Source organism: Nerophis ophidion, linkage group LG07 (genome assembly GCF_033978795.1).
Source record: "Nerophis ophidion isolate RoL-2023_Sa linkage group LG07, RoL_Noph_v1.0, whole genome shotgun sequence".
Taxonomy (NCBI): domain Eukaryota; kingdom Metazoa; phylum Chordata; class Actinopteri; order Syngnathiformes; family Syngnathidae; genus Nerophis; species Nerophis ophidion.
The window spans coordinates 11,611,760-11,630,884 of NC_084617.1; the positions used below are offsets into that span (position 1 = coordinate 11,611,760).

General features: G+C 38.5%; 1 protein-coding gene across 1 annotated transcript; it reads left to right on the plus strand.

Annotated features, from left to right (window-relative positions):
- The first annotated feature begins 7,970 nt into the window (after nucleotides 1–7,970).
- LOC133555882 (estradiol 17-beta-dehydrogenase 1-like) lies at nucleotides 7,971–18,751 on the plus strand. Its single transcript, XM_061905337.1, has 6 exons — nucleotides 7,971–8,096; nucleotides 8,169–8,330; nucleotides 12,677–12,856; nucleotides 12,917–13,010; nucleotides 13,087–13,270; nucleotides 18,355–18,751. Exons 1-6 carry the CDS (start codon nucleotides 8,000–8,002, stop codon nucleotides 18,508–18,510), a joined length of 873 nt encoding a protein of 290 aa, XP_061761321.1. The 5' UTR covers nucleotides 7,971–7,999; the 3' UTR covers nucleotides 18,511–18,751.
- Nucleotides 18,752–19,125: the final 374 nt, after the last annotated feature.

Sequence of the window (19,125 nt, forward strand, 5' to 3'; positions counted from 1 at the left end):
CGCTGAGATCATTATCCATGCGTTTGTTACGTCTCGCCTCGACTACTGTAACGTATTATTTTCGGGTCTCCCCATGTCTAGCATTAAAAGATTACAGTTGGTACAAAATGCGGCTGCTAGACTTTTGACAAGAACAAGAAAGTTTGATCACATTACGCCTGTACTGGCTCACCTGCACTGGCTTCCTGTGCACTTAAGATGTGACTTTAAGGTTTTACTACTTACGTATAAAATACTACACGGTCTAGCTCCAGCCTATCTTGCCGATTGTATTGTACCATATGTCCCGGCAAGAAATCTGCGTTGAAAGGACTCCGGCTTATTAGTGATTCCCAAAGCCCAAAAAAAGTCTGCGGGCTATAGAGCGTTTTCCGTTCGGGCTCCAGTACTCTGGAATGCCCTCCCGGTAACAGTTCCAGATGCCACCTCAGTAGAAGCATTTAAGTCTCACCTTAAAACTCATTTGTATACTCTAGCCTTTAAATAGACTCCCTTTTTAGACCAGTTGATCTGCTGTTTCTTTTCTTTTTCTTCTATGTCCCACTCTCCCTTGTGGAGGGGGTCCGGTCCGATCCGGTGGCCATGTACTGCTTGCCTGTGTATCGGCTGGGGACGACATCTCTGCGTTTCCTGCTGGCTCCGCTGTGAACGGGACTCTCGCTGCTGTGTTGGATCCGCTTTGGACTGGACTCTCGCGACTGTGTTGGATCCATTGTGGATTGAACTTTCACAGTATCATGTTAGACCCGCTCGACATCCATTGCTTTCCTCCTCTCTAAGGTTCTCATAGTCATCATTGTCACCGATGTCCCACTGGGTCATTATTGTCACCGATGTCCCACTGGGTGTGAGTTTTCCTTGCCCTTATGTGGGCCTACCGAGGATGTCGTGGTGGTTTGTGCAGCCCTTTGAGACACTAGTGATTTAGGGCTATATAAGTAAACATTGATTGATTGATTGAAAAACTTATTCGGGTGTTACCATTTAGTGGTCAATTGTACGGAATATGTACTGAACTGTGCAATCTACTAATGAAAGTGTCAATCAAACAAAGTATCAAAGGCTTGTAGCTGCGTGGGCGTGCTGCGCTCAACGTGAGCGGTCCTCTGGGTGGTCCCGCAGCGGAGGAAGACGCAGACTACGCGTGTGCCGCAACACATAGGTTGATAAGGATTTGCAAATTATTGTATTTTGTTTTTATTTACCATTTAAAAAACGTGCCAAATTCACTGGTTTTGCATTTTGTACATTTTAGTGGTTATTTATACATTAAATAAGACATACTAAAATGCAGTATAATTAAATCAATTATAATCGATAAATTTAATAGATATTATACTATAAAAATGTAATATTTATATCCCTTTTATGTGTTTATTCATTATTATTTTTTCAAAACTACTAAAAGTGAGCCTATTTACAGTCTTCAAGTGGAATTACTCAGTACAACTTGCTCTATGACTATCGCCCTTGTCAGATTAAACTCATCCGTCTCACGTGGGGACCGCCTGTCTTCTCCCAGCATGGAGGACAAGCCTCACATTGTGTCTGCAAACGCACCATGTGCATGACTTCATGCGTCTCTCTCGGCTGGAAATAGAACGTCTTCTCCAATGTGACCGGCAGTCATCCACGGTGGGAGCACATGGCTCGACACTGGGGAGATGTTATTGGATCGTCCTTTAAGACACCACTGTGCCTCTCTTGGAATGCTGCCGCCTGCAAAACGTGCTGCCTTACATTCCTGAACAAACTCAACACCTTTCCATGTGGAAAAAAAAAAAAAAAAAAAAAAGTTCACGGGTGAATTTCCCACTCTTCCGAGTGGTGTTTATGGCGTTTTTCCAGACCGCTTAGTGGACTGCAGGGATTGAGCTGAGCACATTTAGGAAGAAACTCTATCCTTCTTGTACCATGAATTGATTAACGTGGACCCCGACTTAAACAAGTTGAAAAACTTATTCGGGTGTTGCCATTTAGTGGTCAATTGTACGGAATATGTACTGTACTGTGCAATCTAAAAAATAAAAGTTTCGATCAATCAATCAATCAGACGATAGACTGATCCATTCTTCCATGTTCGGGATAAGACAATTTAAGCTTTCCTACTAAAATTACAAACCCCGTTTCCATATGAGATGGGAAATTGTGTTAGATGTAAATATAAACGGAATACAATGATTTGCAAATCCTTTTCAACCCATATTCAATTGAATGCGCTACAACATGGATGTCAAACTCTGGCCCGCCGTGTAATTTTATTTGGCCCTTGAGGCAATATCAAATTAAACATTAGAGTTGGCCTGCCAGTATTGTACAGCTCTAACACCGCTAATCCTCATACTTGCCAACCCTCCCGGGACCCCCAAAGTTCAGTGACCCTCCTGAAAATCTCCCGGGGGAACCATTCTCCCAAATTTCTCCTGATTTCCACCCGGACAACAATATTGTTTTAATGGCACTTCCTTTAGCCTTCTCTACAACCTTGCATCACGTCCGCTTTTCCTACATACGAACATTGTGCCGTCCTAGTCACACAATATAAACGGATTTTACACACACATAAGTTAATGCAAGGCATGCTTGATCAGGTCACACTCAGGGTGGCTGAATAAACAGTTTTAACGCTGTTACAAATATGCGCCACACTGTGAAGCCACACCAAACAAGAATGACAAACACATTTCGGGAGAACATCCGCACCGTAACACAACATAAACACAACTGAACAAATACTCAGACACCCCTTGCAGCACTAACACTCCTGGGACGCTACAATATATAATTTGATATGCCATTGATATTTTTTAATTATTATTATTATTTTTTTTATTTGAAACTCTATTTTGCATATCACTATAAAGTTATGTAAACCTTGTTTGTTCAATATTCAATGCAAAACTTGTTTGGGTCCCTATTAAAAGGTTCATTTGTTCAACCTTGTTCCCCCGCGGCTTTGTTCAGTTTTAAATTTTGGCCCACTCTGTATTTGAGTTTGACACCCCTGCACAACAAGGACAATATATTTGATGTTCAAACTCATAAACTTTATTATTTTTTTGCAAATGATAATTAATTTAGAATTTTCATGGCTGCAACGCGTGCCAAAGTAGTTGGGAAAGGGCATGTTCACCACTGTGTTACATAACCTTCTCTTTTAACAACACTCAATAAACGTTTGGTAACTGAGGAAATTAATTGTTGAAGCTTTGAAAGTGGAATTCTTTCCCATTCTTGTTTTATGTAGAGCTTCAGTCGTTCAACAGTCCGGGGTCTCTGCTGTCGTATTTTACGCTTCATAATGCGCCACACATTTTCCATGGGAGGCAGGTCTGGACTGCAGGCGGGCAAGGAAAGTACCCGCAATCTTTTTTTAGAAGCCACGCTGTTGTAACACGTGCTGAATTTGGCTGGGCATTGTCTTGCTGAAATAAGCAGGGGCGTCCATGAAAAAGATGGCGCTTATATGGCAGCATATGTTGTTCCAAAACTTGTATGTACCTTTTAGCATTAATGGTGCCTTCACAGATGTGTAAGTTACACATGCCTTGGGCAATAATGCACCCCCATATCATCACAGATGCTGGCTTTTGAACTTTGCGTCGAAAACAGTCTGGATGGTTCGCTTCCCCTTTGGTCCGGATGACACGATGTCGAATATTTCCAAAAACTATTTGAAATGTTGACTTGTCAGACCACAGAACACTTTTCCACTTTGCCTCAGTCCATTTTAGATTATCTCGGGCCCAGAGAAGCCGGCGTCGTTTCTGGATGTTGTTGATAAATGGCTTTCGCTTTGCATAGTAGAGCTTTAACTTGCACTTACAGATGTAGCGACCAACTGTATTTAGTGATAGTGGTTTTCTGAAGTGTTCCTGAACCCACGTGGTGATATCCTTTAGAGATTGATGTCGGTTTTTGATACAGTGCCGTCTGAGGGATCGAAGGTCACGGTCATTCATTGGTTTCCGGCCATGCCGCTTACGTGGAGTGATTTCTCCAGATTCTTTGAACCTTTAGATTATATTATGGACCGTAGATGTTGAAATCCCTAAATTTCTGGCAATTGCACTTTGAGAAACGTTGTTCTTAAACTGTTTGACTATTTGCTCACGCAGTTGTGGACAAAGGGGTGTACCTCGCCCCATCCTTTCTTGTGAAAGACTGAGCATTTTTTGGGAAGCTGTTTTTATACCCAATCATGGCACCCACCTGTTCTCAATTAGCCTGCACACCTGTGGGATGTTCCAAATAAGTGTTTGATGAGCATTCCTCAACTTTATCAGTATTTATTGCCACCTTTCCCAACTTCTTTGTCACGTGTTGCTGGCAACAAATTCTAAAGTTAATGAATATTTGCGCAAAAAAAAAAGTTTATCAGTTTGAACACAAAATATGTTGTTTTTGTAGCATATTCAACTGAATATGGGTTGAAAATGATTTGCAAATCATTGTATTTTGTTTATATTTACATCTAACACAATTTCCCAACTCATATGGAAACGGGGTTTGTAGTTTTTTCACCCAAGTTAAAGTCAAAGTTAGTTTTTTTAGGCCTCCACTGCTCTACAGTGACCACATCTGGTGATATTAAGCATTAAGAATATGTGAGAAGTGAAACAATTGACTTCAATTGACCGACAAATGACTCATTTCGGAGTTAGTATTAGGTGAAACTAAAACGGTATGTGAGGTATGTGCATTGTTTATTGTTTTTCATACCTCCTGTTAGACGGGGGCCGTGAGAACTGGATCACGCATAAACACATTGCAAGGGTTCTTGGTTTGATTTTGGTCCCGATTTCACTGCTCGTTTTCTTGTATAAGCCACCTTATAATACAATTTCAGAATTCGAGGAACTATATTGTCATAACAGCACAACATTTTGTACCAGATTTAATCCAACTAAGACCACAAGAACAATAGTATGTCCATATTAATTGATCGAGAATAGGTAATACGTGGAATAGAGTATGAATAGCATTGGTTTCAAGAATAGAATAGAATGGATTGTGAGACTGTGGTGCAAATATAAAAACAATGACAGTACACCAAACCAAATAAAAGCGAAAATCAGCACAGATGGGACAAGTGTGGAAGTTATCCTCTTATTTCGGAGCATTTGTAAAAGATTTTATGTATCTAAATATTAAAGTATAAATATATATGCGAATATACCCATATATACAGTGGGGAAAAAAGGATTTAGTCAGCCACCGATTGTGCAAGTTCTCCCACTTAAAATGATGACAGAGGTCTGTAATTTTCATCATAGGTACACTTCAACTGTGAGAGACGGAATGTGAAAAAAAAAATCCAGGAATTCACATCGTAGGAATTTTAAAGAATTTATTTGTAAATTATGGTGGAAAATAAGTATTTGGTCAACCATTCAAAGTTCTCACTGATGGAAGGAGGTTTTGGCTCAAAATCTCACGATACATGGCCCCATTCATTCTTTCCTTAACACAGATCAATCGTCCTGTCCCCTTAGCAGAAAAACAGCCCCAAAGCATGATGTTTCCACCCCCATGCTTCACAGTAGGTGTGGTGTTCTTGGGATGCAACTCAGTATTCTTCTTCCTCCAATCACGACGAGTGGAGTTTATACCGAAAGGTTCTATTTTGGTTTCATCTGACCACATGACATTCTCCCAATCCTCTGCTGTATCATCCATGTATCCATTTTGGTATAAACTCAACTCGTCGTGTTTGGAGGAAGAAGAATACTGAGTTGCATCCCAAGAACACCATACCTACTGTGAAGCATGGGGGTGGAAACATTCTTTAAAAATCCTACAATGTGAATTCCTGGATTTTTTTTCCACATTCTGTTTCTCACAGTTGAAGTGTACCTATGATGAAAATTACAGACCTCTGTCATCATTTTAAGTGGGAGAACTTGCACAATCGGTGGCTGGCCAAATACTTTTTTGCCCCACTGTATATATACATATACAGTCTCAATCAAAAACGTACATACAATTGTAAAGAACATAATGTCATGGCTGTCTTGAGTTTGCAATCATTTCTACAACTCTTATGTTTTTGTGATAGAGTGATTGGAGCACAAACTTGTTGGTCACAAAAAACATTTTTGTTTCATCTGACATGACATGGACAAAGGTAAGACCTTCTGGAGGAAAGTTCTGTGGTCGGATGAAACAAAAATGGAGCTGTTTCGCCACAATGCCCAGCAATATTTTTGGAGGAGAAAAGGTGTGGACTTTAATCCCAGGAACACCACCCCAACCGTCAAGCATGGTGGTGGGGGTATAATGTTCTGGGCCTGTTTTGTTGCCAATGAAACTGGTGCTTTACAGAGAGTAAATGGGACAATGAAAAAGGACGATTACCTCCAAATTTTTCAGGAAAACCTAAAATCATCAGCCCGGAGGTTGGGTCTTGGGCGCAGTTGGGTGTTCCAACAGGACAATGACCCCTAACACACGTCAAAAGTGGTAAAGGAATGGCTAAAAAATTAGGCTAGAATGAAGGTTTTTAGAATGGCCTTCCCAAAGTCCTGACTTAAACGTGTGGACAATGCTGAAGAAACAAGTCCATGTCAGAAAACCAACACATTTAGCTGAACTTCACCAATTTTGGAGTGGTAAACAATTGAACCAGAAGTGTGTAGCATATATATATGTGTGTGTGGGTGTGTGTATATATGTATATATATGTGTATATATATATATATATATATATATATGTGTGTGTGGGTGTGTGTATATATGTATATATATGTGTATATATATATATATATATATATATGTGTGTGTATATATATATATATATATATATATATACATGTGTGTATATATATATGTGTATATATATATATATATATATATATACACATACAATATATATATATACACATACAATATATATATATATACATACATATATATATATATATATATATATATATATATATATATATATATATATATATATATATATATATATATATATATATATATATATATATATTGTAGCTGAGTTAGGCACCAGCGACCCCAAAGGGAATAAGCGGTAGAAAATGGATGGATGGATATATATATATATATATATATATATATATATATATATATATATATATATATATATATATATATATATATATATATATATATATATATATATATGTGTAGGTTACATGTTATACACACACACACACACACACACACACACACACACATGTATATATACACACATACATACACATATATGTATATGTATATATATATATATATATATATATATATATATATATATATATATATATATATATATATATATATATACAGTATACATATATTAGGGGTTCTGTAAAAATGATTAATGTAATTCTAAATTGATTCATAACTTTATATATAATGTATTATATATTCGTACAAGCCATTTTTTGGGTCATATCTTACCATGCCTTTGTTTATTTATATTTTTATGCATTTTGCAATTAATAAACTTTGCCTTAATTAACTGAGTGAAGCTGGGATAGTCAAATTAAAAGCGTGCGTGTTGATAGAGACATATTTTGCTTCGATCGGTACAATAAATCATGATTTAAAAAAACATAATCTTGGTCTTTTCCTTATGTTGTGTTATTTGAGCCCTCATTGAGAAGAAGGGTGCTTTTATTGTGGAATATTTCATGTTGTTCTGCTGCCCCCTTCTGGTGTGTCTCAAGATGTGCGCCCTTTTGAGAAAAAAAACAAATGTATTGCTTTTGCAGGTTGAACTTTTTCCACATATTAAATTGGTTGGATGGAATTGACCGCATTGGTATTGAAAAGTCCTGACTCCTGACCTTCCCAGATGTTAACAAACCATTGAAAAACAAAACACAACATAATCACAAGGACATGGGAAAAAAGGGGAAGACTCCAGGTGTCCGATAATGGGAAAATGTTTGGAAAGAATGTGGCCTTGGGAGGTGAGAGATGGGAAAAGGGTGACTGAGACGTGTCTCCTTCACTCGGCGGCAGCGCTATGGACAAGGAGGTGGTCTTGATCACAGGCTGCTCATCCGGCATCGGCCTCAGCCTGGCGGTCCGCCTGGCCTCCCACCCGGAACAGAAGTTCAAAGGTGAGGACAACCGTCCACGCCTGTGTGCGGTGAGACAGAGACTGAGGACACATCATCTTTGCCTGTGTTTAGTGTACGCCACCATGAGAAACATGGCCAAGAAGGAGCGTCTCCTGGAGTGTGTCAAGGGTCTGCACAAGGACACCCTGGAGGTTCTTCAGATGGACGTCACCGACCGCCAGTCCATCCTGGACGCCCGGGACAAGGTGGCGGAGAAACGAGTGGACGTTCTCGGTGGGTTTTTCCTGTGTTTCCCGGCCCACAAAAGCTTAAAATGCTTAATGATAACCTTAGATGAGGAAATGGATCTGTAGGAATGCAGTACACATATAGTGGGGCTAAAAACTATTTAGTCAGCCACCAATTGTGCAAGTTCTCCCACTTAAAATGATGACGGAGGTCTGTAATTTTCATCATAGGTACACTTCAACTGTGAGAGACAGAATGTGAAAAAAAAATCCAGGAATTCACATTGTAGGAATTTTTAAAAATTTATTTGTAAATTATGGTGGAAAATAAGTATTTGGTCAACCATTCAAAGCTCTCACTGATGGAAGGAGGTTTTGGCTCAAAATCTCACGATACATGGCCCCATTCATTCTTTCCTTAACACGGATCAATCATCCTGTCCCCTTAGCAGAAAAACCGCTCCAAATCATGATGTTTCCACCCCCATGCTTCACAGTAGGTATGGTGTTCTTGGGATGCAACTCAGTATTCTTCTTCCTCCAAACACGACGAATTGAGTTTATACCAAAATGGATACATGGATGATACAGCAGAATGTCACGTGGTCAGATGAAACAAAAATAGAACATTTTGGTATAAACTCAACTCGTACCGATTGGTACCGGGCCGCAGAAGAATTTTTTCTTCATTTTTATATATTTAAAAAAAAAAAAAAAAAAAAAATGGGGATGGTTTCCTGCTGGCTCCGCTGTGAACGGGACTCTCGCTGCTGTGTTGGATCCGCTTTGGACTGGACTCTCGCGACTGTGTTGGATCCATTATAGATTGAACTTTCACAGTATTATGTTAGACCCGCTCGACATCCATTGCTTTCCTCCTCTCCAAGGTTCTCATAGTCATCATTGTCACCGACGTCCCACTGGGTGTGAGTTTTCCTTGCCCTTATGTGGGCCTACCGAGGATGTCGTAGTGGTTTGTGCAGCCCTTTGAGACACTAGTGATTTAGGGCTATATAAGTAAACATTGATTGATTGATTGATTTATTAAATCAACATAAAAAACCCAATATACACTTACAATTAGTGCACCAACCACAAAAACCTCCCTTTTTCATGACAAAAACGTCCCTTTTTCATGACAAGAAAAAAAATAATTAAAAAAAATTTAAAAAAAGAATTCTCCCCCCCCTCCGGGCCGCGGGACAAATTATTAAGCGTTGACCGGTCCGCGGATACAAAAAGGTTGGTGACCACAGTAACTAATTAGATTGTCATAGAAACTGGTATATGATGCAAAATCGCAGATTCCAACCATTAAATAACTTTGTACAGTTGACGACTTACGGTCATTAAAAAACAGTGCAATACGTTTTCATAACATGGTCACTACTGCCTAGTTTCTTTTGTTGTATTCTTATTTTACTGTTATATTTTTATTCCCATTGTTGCTTTTTATTTTTTATTCTCACTGTAATATTTTTTTATTTTGTTTCCATTTATACCCCCATTATTTACTTTTTACTTTTTAAATTGATCTCAACTCAATGAACTCTCCTGAAGGAAACAATAAAATACTATCGATCTATCTATCTAATGGCAGCTACAGTTTCCATCTTAAAGATCTAAAAAAATATATTTGGGAAATGTCAAGCCCGCCAGATTGAAAAGCTTAACGGGCTGCACGTGGCCCCCGGGCCTTAATTTGCCCAGGGCTTACATAAACAATAAACAGGAAAAAGATGGCTTTTTTTTTAGAGGGATATTCTGGTGCAATATTGATATTGATCAGTCCGATATCAGGACAAACAAACAAACATCTTGCATATAAAATTTCGATATACTGTAAGTGGTCTGATAAAAGCATCATCTAAATGCCCTCCAATAAGCACTCAAGGCTAGACTTTTCCTCGATCTAAAGGTAAACATGGTAGGCCATAAGCTCGCAGGGGCTAGCGGCTACACAACAGCCAAGCACACAATAGCACACGAGCTCGACCTACATAATAAGTGTCCTTAATTGAACGAAGTTGCGGTCTAACAAAACACATTTGTCAATGCAAACAAGTATCAAATAATTATCCATCCATCCATTTTTTACCGCTTGTCCCTTTTGGGGTCGGGGGGGTGGTCGCTGGAGCCTATCTTAGCTGCATTCGGGCGGAAGCCGGCGTACACCCTGGACAAGTCGCCACTTATATTTGCATATTACTTACAGTTGGTAGAGTGGCTGTGCCAGCAATCTGAGGGTTATTGGTTCAATCCCCACCTTCTACCATCCTAGTCACGTACGTTGTGTCCTTGGGCAAGACACTTCACCCTTGCTCCTGATGGGTCCTGGTGAGCGCCTTGCACGGCAGCTCCCGCCATCAGTGTGTGAATGTGTGTGTGAATGGACGAATGTGGAAATACTGCCAAAGCGCTTTGAGCTCCTTAAAAAGGGGTAGAAAAGCGCTATACAAGTACAACCCATTTACCATTTACCATTTTACACGTACAAAGTCTCCAAGACGGAAGCGTAATGTAAAGTATCCAGTAACAAAAGTGTCCGCATCATTCAACTTACAGTGTCATGAGCATAACTTAGTGAATTATTGTGGCCACTCGGTGTCGCCAAAAAACAGTCGCCTCTCCACTTCAACTTAAAGATTATATATATATATATATATATATATATATATATATATATATATATATATATATATATATATATATATATACACACACACACAGTACAGGACAAAAGTTTGGAGACACCTTCTCATTTCAATGCTTTTTCTTCATTTTCATGACTAATCACCTTGTAGCTTGTCACTGAAGGCATCAAAACTATGACACCTTTCAAGTGACTACCTCTTGTGGCTCATCGAGAGAATGCCAAGAGTATGCAAAACAAAAAGCAGAGCAAAGGGTGGCTTTTTTTTTATTAAGAAACTAGAATATCAATCAATGTTTACTTATATAGCCCTAAATCACTAGTATAAAACATAGTTTCAGTTATTTCATCTTTTTTGTTAAGTACATAACTCCACGTGTGTTCATTCATAGTTTTGATGTCTTCAGTGACAATCCACGATGTAAATAGTCATGAAAATAAAGAATACCCATTGAATGAGAAGGTGTGTCCACACACACACACACACACACACACACACACACACACACACACACACACACACATACACATTATATATATATATATATATATATGTATATATATATATATATATATATATATATATATATATATATACATATATATATATACATATATATATACATATATATATATATATACATGTATATATATATATATATATATATATATATGTATATATATATATATATATATATACATATATATATATATATATATATATGTATATATATATATATATATATATATATATATATATATATATATATGTCTTGATTGGATTATCCAGAGAATAGTGCTCGATACCGTGGTAGAGCACAATATGTAGGTGTGGGAAAAATCACAAGACTACTTCATCTCTACAGAACTGTTTCATGAGGGGTTCCCTCAATCTCCTGATGATTGGGGGAACCCCTCATGAAACAGTTCTGTAGAGATGAAGTAGTCTTGTGATTTTTCCCACACCTACATATATACGTTTATATGTATGTATGTATATATATATATATATATATATATATATATATATATATATATATATATATATATATATATATATATGTATATATATATATATATATATATATATATATATATATATATATATATATTAATAAAGTAAAAACAAAAATACAAAATTGTAAAAGAAGATTAAATAAAAAAAAATAAAAAATTGAAAATCCGACATAAGTCTATTCCACATGGTTAGTAATAAATAGTTTAGTGTTTTTTTCTTACCTACCAATATTCTTTATTTGACTAATTTCACTCGATCACGCCTTTTTTCACAGTCCACACTATAGTTTGTGTGTCGGCCAATTTATCGAATCGGCCAATACGCAAGGCTCCAATATTGCTATTATCGGTAGTGAGAGAGTTGTATCGGGACTCACCTATAGGCCCTTCTGAGGAGAAAAAACTACCAGGTTGACTTTGTCCCTCCCTATTTTGTATCAGTGATTTTCACACAGACAAAGTGTAAAAGGAGATTCTGATACTCGGTGTCGGGGAAAAATACCAGCTTTTATGTACAGTGAAAAAATAGCCAGTAATAATAATAATAATAATAATGGATGTTGAGTTGTACTGTTGTTTTACTTTTAGTTAATGAACAGTTACTTCAGATGTTGTCCGTACAGATGATTGCTACTTCCAGGACTCTAACATGGCTTCCGTTCAATAGGGATTCTTCATTGTTTATTAATAGACAGACATCTTCCACTCATTGCTTTGTTTAGTGTGCAACGCAGGTGTTGGGTTGATGGGTCCACTGGAGGTCCAATCGTTGGACTCCATGAAGCAGATCCTGGAGGTCAACCTTCTCGGAACAATCCAGACCATCAAGGCCTTCTTGCCCGGGATGAAGGCTCAAAACGGGGGTCGTATCCTGGTCACCGGAAGCACCGGGGGTCTTCACGGTGAGCGAGCAGCCGGTCTTCCCATCCAGACTGTGTGAAGTTGACCAAACTTGTGTCCAGGTCTTCCTTTTAATGAGGTGTACTGTGCCAGCAAGTTCGCCATCGAGGGAGCCTGTGAGAGCTTAGCTGTGCTCCTGCAACACTTCAACATCCGGTCAGTGTCCCAACATGTCTAGTTTTTTAAGAATAAAGAAGCCGGCTGATTAAATTGATTGACTTCTACACTGCAGTGTTAGCCTTATCGAGTGTGGCCCCGTCAACACGGACTTCCTGGTCAACCTGAAGAAGGCGGAGCTTGGCGACGAGTGCCTGCAACATGTGGACGCCCACACGCTGGCCCTGTATGAGAAATACCTGCAGCACTGCAGCCACGTCTTCCAAAATGCAGCACAGGACACGGAGGACATTGTGAAGGTCAACGCCGACGGCTAACTACCGTATTTCCTTGAACTACCGCCGGGTATATAGTATGCACCTGCCTAGAATTACTGCCGGGTCAGGATTAACGCCGGGTCAAACTCGTTTCGCAAAATAATTAGCATATGCCTAGAATTTCCACAGGGTCAAACTCGTCACGTCACGAGTGACACTTCACCCGTCATAATTTTCAAAATGGAGGAGGCTGATTTCAATAGTTTGAAATCCCATACAGGGAAGAAGATTAAGAGCTATTCAGTAGGATTTGAGGTCCAAGCTATTGAATATGCTAAAAAGACCAGTAAGCAGCCATGTTTTATTCATATACCGTAGCTGCGTGTGTCAAATATGAGTCATTAAATGACTCCCGCCTCCTGGTGGTAGAGGGCGCTAGTGATCCTTTTTGCGACTACCCGGCTGCAGAAGAAGTGACAACAAGCAACAAGAGTGAGCTGTGTGTGTTTATTTTTTCCTCTCGCTTGCACTTTTAACATGGAGGATTACATATCTAAAATAAAACAGTTTTCTAAACTGGACTTTCAATCGAAGCAGGAGGTAATAAAGGAAGATCTCCATCGAGACAGACAGACTTTTAAAACTGAAGAAAGATAAGGAAGACTTGTATAAAGAAGTTATCGATGCTTTTGATCAGAAGGAGCTGCGCATGGACTTCATTTATAAGTAAAGATAAGACCATAATAACGTTTTTTTTTATTAAATGTGCTTTTCATGATGGTGTCCTTACATCACACTCAAATTTATAAGCGCAGGCCTAAATTTACCGCATGCCTTTGGTAAACGTTGGAGTGAGAAGAGGTTTTAAATTAATTAGCGCCCCGGCGGCAATTCAAGAAATTACGATAAGTGGAATTTCATTTTGAAAACATTTTTTTTCTTTTTTATATCCATCCATTTTCTACCGCTGGTCCCTGAATTACATTTTTTAAATTGAATTTGAAGCGTGTTTGGTACTATAAGAAATTATTCAATGATATTTTGCTTAGTGCAAAACAACAAATGATTTGTATTTAAAAACATTTGTGGAAAACTTGAAGGGAGGACATAAAAAAATTAAAATAAAATAATGAATACATATTTTTTTCAATCATACCAAAATTTTACAGGCCTTCTGCAGTACCTCTGCGGAGCCCCTGAGGGCCCCTGTCAACCCCTGTTGAATACCCTTGATCTAAATCCCAGGTGTCAAACTCAAGGCCCGGGGGCCAGATCTGGCCCGCGACATCATTTTATTCGGCTTGCAAACACACCTGTAAATGATATGTGTCAATAAAGTACATTAATATTTTCTCACAAAATGTAATTTAAATTTTCATTTTGACAGAAAGAATATATGTACTGCTTGAAATTGCATGCCTTTTAAACTTTTATAGTATCCAATATTGCAAGAAATGTTGCAATATATTATCATACTTTTCAAACACCGGAAAAAGAACACCGGAAAATGTGTTGTAATTTTTATTAATTTGATGGGTTGTTTGCTGTAGAGTTAAGTAGTTGTATTTATTTTTATTCAGACAAAAACATGTTTGGAAAGTATGATAATATACTGTCATATTTCTTGCAATATTGGATACTATTAATGTTTAAAAGGCATGCAAATTGCATGCCTTTTAAACTTTAATATTTAATATTATCTTATTTTCCGAAAAACTTTTTGTCTAAATAAAAATAAACAAAACTACTTAACTTTACAGCAAACGACCCATTAAATTTTTAAAAATTACAACACATTTTCCTGTGTTTTTTACAGCATATTAATGTAAATTGAAAAAAACTACTATGGCTTTTTGCGTTAAAATTCTGTTGACTGACCTGCCAGTTTTGGACTGTAAAATCTACGGTTGCTGTTATTAACGGTGTTTTAATGTAAATGTAAAGACCGCACATTTGTTTTTACGGTATAAAAACTGGCAGCTAAGTTGCCAGAATAAGCACAATAACTTGTACTCTTTTTTCCATTAACAATATACTGTTGTAAAACAACAATGTCAATTGTACACAAAAATTCTGTCAACTAAGCTGCCAGCTTTTTTCCATTAACCCCCCCCCAAAAAAACAAAAAATAGTGGTACTTTTTTTTCCCCCATTTACTGTAAAATGTTGTAAAAAAAACAAAAACAAACTGCATTTTACAGTAAAATTTTGTAAATGTAAGTTTTTTACTGTAAAATCGGCAGACTATTTAAAACAATTTATTTGATTAATAATGAAATCTAGAGGCAAAATTCATGCATTATTCTCAGTTGCAAGCGGCCCTCTGATTGACAAACCCCGTTTCCATATGAGTTGAGAAATTGTGTTAAATGTATATACAAACGGAATACAATGATTTGCAAATCCTTTTCAACTTATATTCAATTGAATGCACTACAAAGACAAGATATTTGATGTTCAAACTCATAAACTTTATTTTTTTTTGCAAATAATAATTAACTTAGAATTTCATGGCTGCAGCACGTGACAAAGTAGTTGGGAAAGGGCATGTTCACCACTGTGTTACATCACATTTTCTTTTAACAACACTCAATAAACGTTTGGGAACTGAGGAAACTAGTTGTTGAAGCTTTGAAACTGGAATGCTTGATGTACAGCTTAAATTGTTCAACAGTCCGAGGTCTTGTTGTCGTATTTTACGCTTCATAATGCGCCACATATTTTTGATGGGAGACAGGTCTGGACTGCAGGCTGGCCAGGAAAGTACCCGCACTCTTTTACTACGAAGCCACGCTGTTGTAACTCGTGGCTTGGCATTGTTTTGCTGAAATAAGCAGGGGCGTCCATGATAACGTTGCTTGGATGACAACATATGTTGTTCCAAAACCTGTATGGACCATTCAGCATTAATGGTGCCTTCACAGATGTGTAAGTTACCCATGCCTTGGGCACTGATACACCCCCATACCATCACAGATGCTGGCTTTTGAACTTTGCGCCTATAAGAATCCGGAGGGTTATTTTCCTCTTTGTTCCGGAAGACACCACGTCCACAGTTTCCAAATATGATTTGAAATGTGGACTCGTCAGACCACAGAACACTTTTCCACTTTGCAACAGTCCATCTTAGCCGCCGGCGTTCCTTTGTGTTGTTGATAATTGGCTTTCGCTTTGCATAGTAGAGTTTTAACTTGCACTTACAGATGTGACGACCAACTGTAGTTACTGACAGTGGTTTTATGAAGTGCTCCTGAGCCCATGTGGTGATATCCTTTACACACTGATGTCGGTTTTTGAACTTTGCGCCTATAACAATCCGGAGGGTTATTTTCCTCTTTGTTCCGGAAGACACCACGTCCACAGTTTCCAAATATAATTTGAAATGTGGACTCGTCAGACCACAGAACACTTTTGCACTTTGCAACAGTCCATCTTAGCCGCCGGCGTTCCTTTGTGTTGTTGATAATTGGCTTTCGCTTTGCATAGTACAGTTTTAACTTGCACTTACAGATGTGACGACCAACTGTAGTTACTGACAGTGGTTTTATGAAGTGCTCCTGAGCCCATGTGGTGATATCCTTTACACACTGATGTCGGCTTTTGAACTTTGCGCCTATAAGAATCCGGAGGGTTATTTTCCTCTTTGTTCCGGAAGACACCACGTCCACAGTTTCCAAATATAATTTGAAATGTGGACTCGTCAGACCACAGGACACTTTTCCACTTTGCAACAGTCCATCTTAGCCGACGGCGTTCCTTTATGTTGTTGATAATTGGCTTTCGCTTTGCATAGTACAGTTTTAACTTGCACTTACAGATGTGACGACCAACTGTAGTTACTGACAGTGGTTTTATGAAGTGCTCCTGAGCCCATGTGGTGATATCCTTTACACACTGATGTCGGTTTTTGAACTTTGCGCCTATAACAATCCGGAGGGTTATTTTCCTCTTTGTTCCGGAAGACACCACGTCCACAGTTTCCAAATATGATTTGAAATGTGGACTCGTCAGACCACAGAACACTTTTCCACTTTGCAACAGTCCATCTTAGCCGCCGGCGTTCCTTTGTGTTGTTGATAATTGGCTTTCGCTTTGCATAGTAGAGTTTTAACTTGCACTTACAGATGTGACGACCAACTGTAGTTACCGACAGTGGTTTTATGAAGTGCTCCTGAGCCCATGTGGTGATATCCTTTACAATGTGATGTCGGTTTTTGAACTTTGCGCCCATAACAATCCGGAGGGTTATTTTCCTCTTTGTTCCGGAAGACACCACGTCCACAGTTTCCAAATATAATTTGAAATGTGAACTCGTCAGACCACAGAACACTTTTCCACTTTGCAACAGTCCATCTAAGCCGGCGGCGTTCCTTTGTGTTGTTGATAATTGGCTTTCGCTTTGCATAGTAGAGTTTTAACTTGCACTTACAGATGTGACGACCAACTGTAGTTACTGACAGTGGTTTTATGAAGTGCTCCTGAGCCCATGTGGTGATATCCTTTACACACTGATGTCGGTTTTTGATGCAGTACCGCCTGAGGACGGACCGTAGATGGTAGAATCCCTAAATTCCTTGCAATAGCTCATTGAAAAATGTTGTTCTAAAACTGTTGGACAATTTCCTTACAAATTGGTGACCCTCGCCCCATCCTTGTTTGTGAATTACTTAGCATTTCATGGAAGCTGCTTTTATTCCCAATCATGGCACCCACCTGTTCCCAATTAGCCTGCACACCTGTGGGATGTTCCAAATAAGTGTTTGATGAGCATCCCTCAACTATGTCAGTATTTATTGCCACCTTTCCCAACGTCTTTGTCACGTGTTGCTGGCATCAAATTCTAAGTTAATTATTATTTGCAAAAAAAAAAAAATGTTTGAGTTTGAACATCAAATATGTTGTCTTTGTAGCATATTCAACTGAATATGGGTTGAAAATGATTTGCAAATAATTGCATTACGTTTATATTAACATCTTACACAATTTCCCAACTCATATGGAAACGGGGTTTGTAAACGATCAAAACAGAAAATTATTTATTATCTTTGTAAAGGCAAAATGTTGAATATGGTTCTTTTGTGAAGATTTTTTGCTAACCCTCAGTTATTCCCATTTCCACCTTACAGGTGTTTTTAGACGCCATTGAGTCACCCAGCCCGGCCTTCAGATACTTCACCTGCGGGCGAGCGCCTCCTCTGACCGAACTGAAGCTCACGCAGCCGGACGGCCTTCAATACATCCGCGCCATGAGCGATCTCATCTTTGCGTGCGAGGAAAAATAATCGCCTCACGTGTATGAGTGTTGGCTCCAAGCCACTGTTGGTTAATATTTTAGGGACGATGACTCCATGCTGAACTCAGCGAGGGCAATGAGTTGGAATGAGAGTCCTTATCGCAACCAGCAATCAGTGTGATAAGATAGTGAGAATCTGAGAAAACAGTTTTAAGGGGAAAAAAAAGGATTGTAACTTTAGTTCAAACTGAAGAAACAGTTGTTTTAAAACTCAATGTAATGCTGCATAACTTGCCTTTTTGTAATGTAACCCTATTTTTTATGGGCTTGCCTCTTTGTTTGATTGATTGATTGATTGAAACGTTTACTATTATATTGCACATTACAGTACATTTGACCACTAAATCATGGGTGTCAAACTCTGGCCCGCGGGCCAGATTTGGCCCGCCGTTTAATTTCATTTGGCCCTTGATGTAACGCCGGTTCGGCATCGTGGTACCGGGTTCGATTCCCTCGAGGATGCGTCAAACGAAAGAACACAACAAAGGTAAGATCCAACAAATTTATTAACAAAAATTGAGCTCTGAACAAAAACACTGGAGCTAATAAAAAGGGAAAGAAAAGACGCTAGCGTGAAAGCTAGGAAATATAAAGAACTAAGATT